This window comes from Onychostoma macrolepis, chromosome 03 (genome assembly GCF_012432095.1).
Source record: "Onychostoma macrolepis isolate SWU-2019 chromosome 03, ASM1243209v1, whole genome shotgun sequence".
Lineage (NCBI taxonomy): Eukaryota > Metazoa > Chordata > Actinopteri > Cypriniformes > Cyprinidae > Onychostoma > Onychostoma macrolepis.
Genome location: NC_081157.1, coordinates 48,141,825 through 48,151,838, shown reverse-complemented (window position 1 = coordinate 48,151,838; position 10,014 = coordinate 48,141,825). Strand labels below are relative to the sequence as shown.

The 10,014-nt window shown below is 35.9% G+C and overlaps 1 protein-coding gene across 1 annotated transcript; it reads left to right on the top strand.

Annotated features, from left to right (window-relative positions):
- The first annotated feature begins 1,330 nt into the window (after window positions 1-1,330).
- On the top strand, window positions 1,331-9,335 carry LOC131537331 (gastrula zinc finger protein XlCGF57.1-like). The gene is made up of 2 exons (XM_058770686.1): window positions 1,331-1,877; window positions 6,872-9,335. Exons 1-2 carry the CDS (start codon window positions 1,559-1,561, stop codon window positions 7,780-7,782), a joined length of 1,230 nt encoding a protein of 409 aa, XP_058626669.1. The 5' UTR covers window positions 1,331-1,558; the 3' UTR covers window positions 7,783-9,335.
- The last annotated feature ends 679 nt before the right edge of the window (window positions 9,336-10,014 follow it).

Here is a 10,014-nt window from a genome sequence, read left to right as displayed (position 1 = left end):
AAATCTCAAAAGAAAAATAGTGTTAGAAATCAAATCAGAGCAGCTTGTATCGGTTCGCATCAATTCTACTCACAGATCACGAGACATTCAGTAACAGCGAAAACGTCAAACATCGAATCGAACACGAATATACAAAAACACAAAACCTCTCAGGTCTTAATGAACTTATGCACGTTTCCCTCATGTGCTTGTTGCCTGCTGTTCTAAGTTTGTAAGTCAGCAAACACACAAACAGCGCTGTACTCGATGAAAACAAGGCAGAAACAACCTTGCATATTGTTGCATAAATTGTGTAAAATATATTTTACAATTGTTTAAATATGCGAAAACCGTGAACTGTTCACCTCTCCTCAGAAGACTCTCTGCGGCTGCATCCGAAAGCTCTGATGACACTTTGTTCACAGTTCCTCCCGAAAGTGATTTCAGACAGACCTTTAGGCAGCATAATTTAATGATCGACACAAAGAGAGATTTGCTGATGTGTACGCAAATATTTAATCACCACCGTAATAGAAAAATTCTAAATCTGTTATTAAAAGTGAGACTGAGAGTGAAAAACACTGATGCTCTGTAGTGAGAAAGACAGAAGGCAATTAAATACAGTCTCTTCTACTGATAAACGCAGTCCAAGGATCTTGACCTTCAACATTATCTTTGCAGACTAGCTCTAACCGGTCATAGCCGTTCTCTTCATCCTCCCTTTTAAATTGTGCATCTGACCAATAAACTGTAAGAAAGAGGAGATGTGAAGCAGTCGTGTATCTCGTTCTTCTTATGTTGGTTTGCAGGATCTGAAGCAGAACAGAATGAAAAACAGAGCAAAGTTTGTGGGAAAAGATGAACTGAAGAATGATTTTTTTCTTACACTAATCTTAGCCCAGATATTACAGAGAGTTATTGTTTAAATGCATTTGTTGCAGTAAAGAAAAAACGTCAAATAGCATTTTCATGAAATAAACATTTGTTTATCCCTTAAATGTGATTTGGTCATTATATAAAGGAAATGTCCTTTAAATAATGACCAATTACATAATGACCAAACCACAATATTAGTCAAACACATGATTCACTCGTTTTTCTTCTCTAATCCTCACTCATGAAGACTGTTTATGCTAATCAAATACTATGCTATGTCTATAATTTTAGTTCCTTTTCATTTATTTGTGCAGAACGGCTTTTTTAAGAAAAAAAAAAACAACAACAACCAAAAAAACAGCGCACCTACACGCACTGAGCAATTTTCCCCGTATTATTTCCCACCTCCCGACGCTTCAGTCTCCAGTCCAGCGGGTGGCGCTAAGATACACGTTTGTTTGCTAAACACCATTAAACCTCAGAGGAAGAAGTTCAGATTCACCGCGTTCTCTGTTGTTTTGTCGTGATGCTGGTTTAATGCAAACTGGTAGAATTGTTATTTCTGCAAATACAAAAAATACAGTTTTTGAATCAGGTCAATAAATACCTGTAATATTCTCATCCTCACAGTCGTGACTAAGTTTTGAAGCAAGCAGGAATATCTGGAGGAGTATCATCTGAACTGAGATCTGCTGCTGTGAAGATGGTGTTTGTTAAAGAGGAGAGTGAGGAGGACACGAGTGAACCAGAAACCTGGAGAATAAAACACGAGGAACCAGAAACCTGGAGAATAAAACACGAGGAACCAGAAACCTGGAGAATAAAACACGAGGAACCAGAAACATGGAGAATAAAACACGAGGAACCAGAAACCCGGAGAATAAAACACGAGGAACCAGAACCCTGGAGAATAAAACACGAGGAACCAGAAACCTGGAGAATAAAACACGAGGAACCAGAAACCTGGAGAATAAAACACGAGGAACCAAAAACCTGGAGAATAAAACATGAGGAACAAGGAGGTTGGTGTTTATTATTCGTAAAACTAAGACCTTAACTGTTATTAAAAAATTATAAATCCATGTTTCAAAGTTCTTACGGAATTGTGACTGAACAGACACAGAGGAGATTTAGTTAATTATTAGACTTTATTTTTGCTTTTTGGAATCATAAAACTGTGTTGAACTCAGAGGGTGTGAGACTGAATTTGTTTTTACATTAGTAGAAACCAAATTTGAAGTAAAGTCGCTATAGGACTGTGGTTATTTTCAATCATGTGAATGTCTCAGTAGAGCAGATTTGCTCGTTTGGTTAATTTTACTGTAAATCAGTAACAGTTTTGCAGCAGGCTTTGCAAACAGACTTTTACTGTAAGATATAAACCTGACAGCACTGTCACAACATGGAAGTAACCTTGTTTACTTGTTTAGTAATGCCTGATCTGTGATCAGTGGTTTCTGATGTGTAATTATTGAAGTTCAGTCAGATTTTATTTGTCTCAAAAGTTCATCTTATTATTATTTTGTGTGTGTGTGTGTGTCAGTAAATCACGCCAGTGACCAAACTTAACATTGTTTCTCCTAATAGCATTAATATAATCTGTTATTTAAATTGTGATTCAATTATATACAGAAAGCTATCAAAGAACACTCCCTGTTTGCTGGAGCTGTCAATCACACAGCACAAGTTTATCTGGACACTAAAACTCTCATCATAATCAGTGGTTCTCTTACTCAACACAATGAACCTTTTACAGTATTTACATCATGTTTGCTGTTAGTTATGATGAAAGCATTTCGTGAGAGTGCAGAAAACCAGATGTAATGAGATCAAACAGACTGTCATCTGTTCAGTGCTCACCGCTGCAACCTTTCATGTGATGGGAGTAGATCTACATATATGGCTATAATTAGCACTTTACATGATTAGATAATCTCGACAGCTCAATTGTAAAAAAACATAGTAAAAATATTTGAGACTGTTCTGCATGTAATGCTTCCTATGCAAAGATTTTAGCCGGTCACAGCAGTGGGCGTTTCCATTGAAGTCTCACAGCAGACAAGCCCCTTCAAACAGCGTTCGGTAACACTTTCTATGAAGCCCGTATTTATAATTCATTATAAGGGTATTCGTATTATAATGAATGCATAATGCATTATAAAAACCTTATAATATGTTATAAAATCTCATGAATAATCATAACAATTATAATACATTATAGTACTTACGTATTTGTGGTTATAACTTTTAAGAGTATGATTATGTATAACACATAATGAACACCATATTAAAACTACTTCATTTATAATGGGCTATATCATAGCTTGACATTGTTTATTTAAGATCTGCACAGTACCTTAGTGCATGAATGTTTATATAAAACTAATTGTATTAGTAGACTTAGGTAGGGTAGGTATAATGTTCACATACTTGCAAAGTATCCTATACACGGTATGTCTGTTGAGGAACCATCAAAATAAAGTGTTAGCATACAGTATATTCAGCAGACACTAGTAATACTCTCATGACTGTGTTGACATGTAGTTGCAGAGTTACTTATCAACAGCTGTTTAAAATAATACATTAAAAGTGTCCTCATGAATATTCATGAGATGATACAACATATTATAAAGTTATTTATAATATTTATAATGCCTTAAGAATACCTTTATAATGTATTATAAATACGGGCGGTTAAACTATTTCGATAGTCCACTTTAGATATTCTACTAACTATAAGTAACTTTGTAACTACATGTCAACTAATTCTCATTAATTTGCAACTACATGTCTACTAACTCTCAGTAGGGTAAGTTTAGGGTTAGTAGAATAAGTTGACATATACTTGCAAAGTTTCTCATAGCCAGTATGTTGTATGTTGTACATACAGAGTGTACCCTACAGTGTACCCTACAATGTAGACCCATCTAAATAAAGTGTTAGAAGATATTAAACAGACAGTCTTCTAATACTCTAATGACTGCAAGTTGACATGTAGTTGCAAAGTTACTTACTGTTTGAAGAATGTCTAAAGTGGACTATCGAAATAAAGTGTTATCATACGGGCTTTATAGAAAGTGTTACCGAGCGTTCAAATCAGACGCTAAAATCAGTGTAGAAAATAAACATTTATTTCTACAGTAAGTAAAACATAATAGGTGCACCTTAGGACACATTATAAAATAATAAAAATGCAGTTCATGACTCTTTTAAAAGTTATTACATTTGATGTGCTGATACCTGCAGATTCCCTGTAGACAGCTGTGAAATAATATAGATTAGACATTTCACAATACACTAAAGGGTACATTTACATGACAACAATATAAAATAAAAAAGTATTTTGTATTTTAGTGTTTTTTAAAGAGGTCATATGATGCTATTTTTAAAGATCATTATTTTGTGTATTTGGTGTAACAGAATATGTTGACATGCTTTAATGTTCAAAAAACACATTATTTTTCAAATACTGCACATTATTGTAGTTCCTCTATGCTCTGCTTCTCTCAAACACGTCGTTTTCTACAAAGCCCCTCCTTCCACAAGCACAGTCTGCTCTGATTGGCCAGCTGACACAGTGCATTGTGATTGGCAGAACACTACAAGCGCACATCGGAAATGTAACGCCCGTTACCCTAATTGCGAGCTTCAGCTTTCAAAGTAAATATAAAGACAGTTAATAATGTTGTTAGTTTTACCATCAGTTCAAGCCCAAAAGGGGAACAGAGTTGTGTAACAGACACGGTGATGATGAAGCTCGTATGTATTTTCAGTACACAAGCCGTGGTTAAGACAGTTGATGTGCTGTGATTTCTGACAGGCTGTACACTCCGCTGTTATGTGACCCTGTTCCCCTCACACACACACACACACACACAAAACGCTACTCTACACTGCGCAAAACTTCACATTTGAACAGTCAATAGCAAATACTTAAACTAAGGACAAAACATACTTACAGTCGCTGATTCAGGAGTGCCAGATTGTCATAGCAAAGTCGGAATTAAAAAAAAAAAAAAAGCCTATGTGCACAGCCAGCCTTGTACTCTACTTGGTTCATGAAACTGTCGTCCATAAAATGCGTAGCAAAAATTCAAACATTTGGGTTTTGCTGTTCTGTTGTAAACAAATCTTAACCAATGATTCCTAATTGCATCTACTTTCGGAAGGCCAAATAAAGTGCTTTTGCTTTCGCATTGAAACACAGCGTCTCCCTGACATGGCTGCATCAACACTACTGCGATTACTGAAACCACACCTTCTTTCTTTGCGTGCACATTTGGGCGGGATTACGCAAATATTTCCGAATCGTGACGTAGACGTGGGGGCGTGTTTCAGTGAGGTGTTTTAGCCCGGTCTGGATCAGTCTTCTCTTTTAGATAGAATACATCCTTTTGTGGGAGCTTTGTAACTCTGCAGATCTTATACATAAGACACATAACACACTAAAGAGAAAGGAAAACGAGTTTTCCTTTCTCTTTAATGTGAAGAGAAAGAGAAAGGAAAACAAGAAATTGCATCATATGGTCATATGATGCAATTTCTTGTTTTCCTTTCTCTTTGGAGTGTTACAAGCTGTTTGTGCATAGATAAGATCCCTGAAGTTGCAAAGACTAAAGTCTCAAAACCAAAGAGATATTCTTTTATAAAAGTTAAGACTCGACCACAACATGTCTATGTCACGGTGTGGGGAGATAGTAAGGCGGCGTAACATTTCCGTCTCACATTTGAGGTATTCGGTCAATCACAATGCACCGGATAACTGGCCAATCAGAGCATGCCTCGCTTCTCAGAACGATGAGGTTTGTAAAAATCGACGCATTTCAGAAAGGTGGGGCATAGAGGAGCAACGATGATGTACAGTATGTGGAAAATGTGTTTTTTTTTTACCTTAAACCGCATAAACACATTGCATTACACCAAATACACAAAATAATGTTCTTTTTAGCAACGTCATATGACCCCTTTAAAAGTTTTGCATATGCATATTGCAGAAAAATACGACATGAAATCAATGCGACATGGCGCTAAAATATAAAACTGCTTACCTCAAGCTCTTATTCCGTTTCTCTTTCGCTGCTTTCATTTTTTCTGCACACATAAAAACTACAACTGCTAAAGTGTGATTTTATCATGCTCTTTTTGTTTACCACTAGGGCATGCTGATGCCGTTTTATTCTTCTATAGTAACGTGCGTCTACGAGTCAATAGGTGTCATCACCATACTGTCTACACACGTCTCGGCCAGGTTTATTAGATCCATGTTGCACAGTGTGGTCTGCAATGATCTTATAGGTTTGCTAAAATTGTGCAGTGTGTCACAGTGATTCTTTACAACAGGGGAGTCAAACTCCGTTCCTGGAGGGCCACAGTCCTGTACAGTTTAGATTAAACCCTAATTAAACACACCTGATCCGGCTAATGTAGTCATCTAGGCTTATTTGAAAACTACATGGGCTGGATCCGAAATCATCCATCCATTAATTTTACTAAGTGGTTGTCCATGTCAGAATATAAAGTAATACAACACAGGTATACATTCAGTGTAATTTGAATATTAAATAGTTTAACTAGGGTTTATACATAATTTCCAGGACAGAGTTCAAGACAGAGTTCCTCCTACTTGAGCTGCCAGTTTCAAACGATTATTAAACAGCAAGCACAAACTATGCAAAAGTATCAGTTCTTCCGGTGTACTCCAGTTTCCGAATTCACTTACCAGTTTTCATTCCCTCTTTCAAGTGAACTGTATTAGTGAACTAATGTAGGGAACAGTGAATGAGGGTATAGGGGGCGATTTCGGATACAGCCATGGCATGCGTGTTGGAGCAGGATTGGAACTAAACTCTACAGGTTTACGGGTCTACAGAGTTTGACAGATGTGCTTTACAAAGTGACATCGCCAACTACTGGCCTGTCAGGATAATAGTGTTTTTTTTTTTGTTTCAGTGGATCTGTGTGAACAGGGACAGTTTTGTTCCAATTTATTTTTATCACTTTAATGTTTTCATTTTAGGCCTGATGAAAATGAAAGAAGAAAGACAAGATCTGAACGAGGTGGAGGAGAAACATCAGTGTCAGAAAGATCATAATATCACTGCTGGAGAAAAATCAGTGACTTGCAGCATTCAAGTAACAGAAGTCAAAAGGCCATTCAGCTGCTCTCAGTGTGGAAACACTTTCAAACAGAAAAGAAGCCTTATGAAACACATGAGAATTCATCGTGGGGAAAAGTCTTTCAGCTGCTCTCAGTGCGGAAACACTTTCACACGTAAAGCAAACCTTAAGAAACACATGTTAATTCATACTGGAATAAAGCCTTACAGCTGCTCTGAGTGTGGAAAGAGTTTTACACAGAAATGGCAACTTAAGGATCATCTGCTTACTCACACCTCAGAAAAGCCTTTCAGCTGCTCTCACTGTGGAAATACTTTCACACGTAAAACAAACCTTAACACACACATGTTAATTCATACTGGAATAAAGCCTTACACCTGCTCTCAGTGTGGAAACACTTTCACACGTAAAACAAACCTTAACACACACATGTTAATTCATACTGGGATAAAGTCTTACAGCTGCTCTGAGTGTGGAAAGAGTTTTACACAGAAAGGACACCTTAATGATCATTTGGTAACTCACACTTCAGAAAAGCCTTTCAGCTGCTCTCAGTGTGGAAAGTCTTTCAAACATAAAGTAAGCCTTATGAAACACATTAGAATTCATAGTGGGGAAAAGCCTTTCAGCTGCTCTCAGTGTGGAAACACTTTCACGTGTAACGGAAACCTTAAGAATCACATGTTAATTCATATAAAGCCTTTTACCTGCTCTCAGTGTGGAAAGAGTTTCACCTGTAAACGAGGATTTAATCATCACATGAGAATTCACACTAAAGAGATGCCTTACCAGACAATTCATACAAATTAAAAAGCCTCATGTCAGTCCTCAGGGGCGCTGCTACTTTTTCTGGGCCCCCTTAAAAAACATATCCACCCAGGCCCCACGGTCCTCCATCGTTGGGCCCTTGGAATCATCCTAATTTAGGAATGCTCATTTCAGTTAATTTTCCTCACCGACAACCGCTGCTCGTTAACTGATAAAATTAGAATATTAAATTAATATTAAATAAAAATTAGAATGGACAAGTATCTGTGATGATATGTAAAAAATACAAATATTTTATTTTAACTTACAAACAGAGCAACAACAAAACCTGGATTCACACATCCTGAAATTATCACGAACCAGCAGCGCTTCTGAGAACAGCGAAAATCAAAATAAAATAATATAAATAAAGAATAAAATAAATAGGCCTACACTAAATATATATAAATATCTAATTAAGATGATAAAACTATGCGCTTTGAAGAACGGTACCGGTGTTGTTCTTCCTGTCAGACATAAAAATATATAGCAGCCCTACCTCAGTGTATGTGTCTAGTTTATTTATTTATTTTTTTGTAAGTCACATGTTGATATGGATAGACTGGAGCCCCACTTGCCATTGTGTTGTGTATAGGCTACTACATCATTTATGTGAAGGTGAAGCAGGTACTTGCTCTGCGAAATATGTCTTAGAAATATTGTCTCAATCCAAACACTCGACTGAGACTGTTGGGTAAAGAAGCTGGGTTGATTTGACCTAATTTGGGTTGATAATAGTAATAAGTAACCCAATGGTGCTGGGTTAGGAATGTGGACATGAAAGAGAGCATGCAGCAATTCTCGCGAGTTCAAATGCAAACGGTTCTGTGTGTGCCAAAATCTGTGTTTGCGGTGCTTAAAACGGGATTATGTGTGGAAAATAGAAGAAAGCGAAGAAGAAAGAGATTTTTGAAACTGACTGGAATGTGTTCTTTTAAAACTGGAGGGTTTTGTCAAAGCATTCTCTCTGTGACTGATGAGCAGTTAACCCGGGACCTGAACAAGTCAAAATGGTGCTTGAGGACTGTGGATCAGAACAGTAAAATCAAAGACCATAAAATCCTGTCAATTAACTATAATACATAGTTTATTCTTGACTTTTAGTGTTTATTACAGGCTTTCAGTCTGTGTTTCTTGGTGTTATGGTTTGGCCATAGTGGTAGTTTATTCGTCAGTGGGTGAAAAACATGAACAAAATGTTCAATTGAAAAAATAGTTATTTAATATTAAACTTTTTCAAAAGCATTTTGGTTAAACTATATATGCTGTATAAGTATGGAGTTGCTTTGCTTTTTCTGAACTTTCCATGTAGGTTTACGTTTTTGTTTTTTGGTTATTTGTGTAAAGTTCTGGTGTAATAAATGTCCACCTTTTATTTTCTGTTGCCTGTGTTGTTACTGTTGTCATTGTGTGTGATTTTAAACTAAAAAACATTTTGGGTTCATTTAAACAGCAGTATAGCAAATTTCAAACAATTTTTGAATTAAATAAAACAGCCCACCATGTTTATTATTATATTACCTGGTGTATTTATGACCTACCGTGCAAAACAACAATAGTTTTTGAGTAATTTTTGACACCACTTACCCTGTAACTACATGGAACAAGGACGTAACAAGAACAAATTAACCCTAAAAAGGGCAAAAACCATAAAGAGGTTTCTAATTTCTATTTTCCATCTTATTGGAACTTAAATAATACAATATCATTCATTTTTTTTCTTCTTTTTCAATTTTGATTCTTATTTTTGATTTTAATGTTTTTATCCCCCAGGATACATCGCCCCTTTGGGGGTATAAATTCTCTGAAAACAGAACACTTGTTTATCAATGCTTGTAACAACATGGTTGTAATTCCTGAACAGTTTGGAATACAGACCTAAGGTTGGTCTCTTTTTAAAGAAGACACATAGCAGATTATTGCTGAAGTGAAAGCATTTAAAAAAAAAAAAAAAGTATAAAAAAAGTTATAGAAGTTGTAAGTTTACAATAAAGATAATGTAGTATACTATTTTTATTTTATATAAAATAAGTATTTTATAAAGTATGTTGAACTCTAAAATTTCTATGAAGTCAAAGCTATATGTCTAACAAAGTTGTGTTCCAAATTTGAAGTTGATATGACATGCAGTTTTAAATGCTTCCTTTGAGCGAAAAGAAATAATGTAGAACAAAAGTCACCTCATCTAAATATTCAAAACAAACACCCTTTCAAAATGAAACCAATAAATAAGAC

Excerpts from the sequence above, each read along its gene's own strand:
- LOC131537331 (XM_058770686.1), top strand. The coding sequence starts at position 1,559 with ATGGTGTTTGTTAAAGAGGAGAGTGAGGAGGACACGAGTGAACCAGAA. Across the intron at positions 1,878-6,871 it reads AAAACATGAGGAACAAGGAG|GCCTGATGAAAATGAAAGAA; the intron begins GTTGGTGTTTAT and ends TTTTCATTTTAG.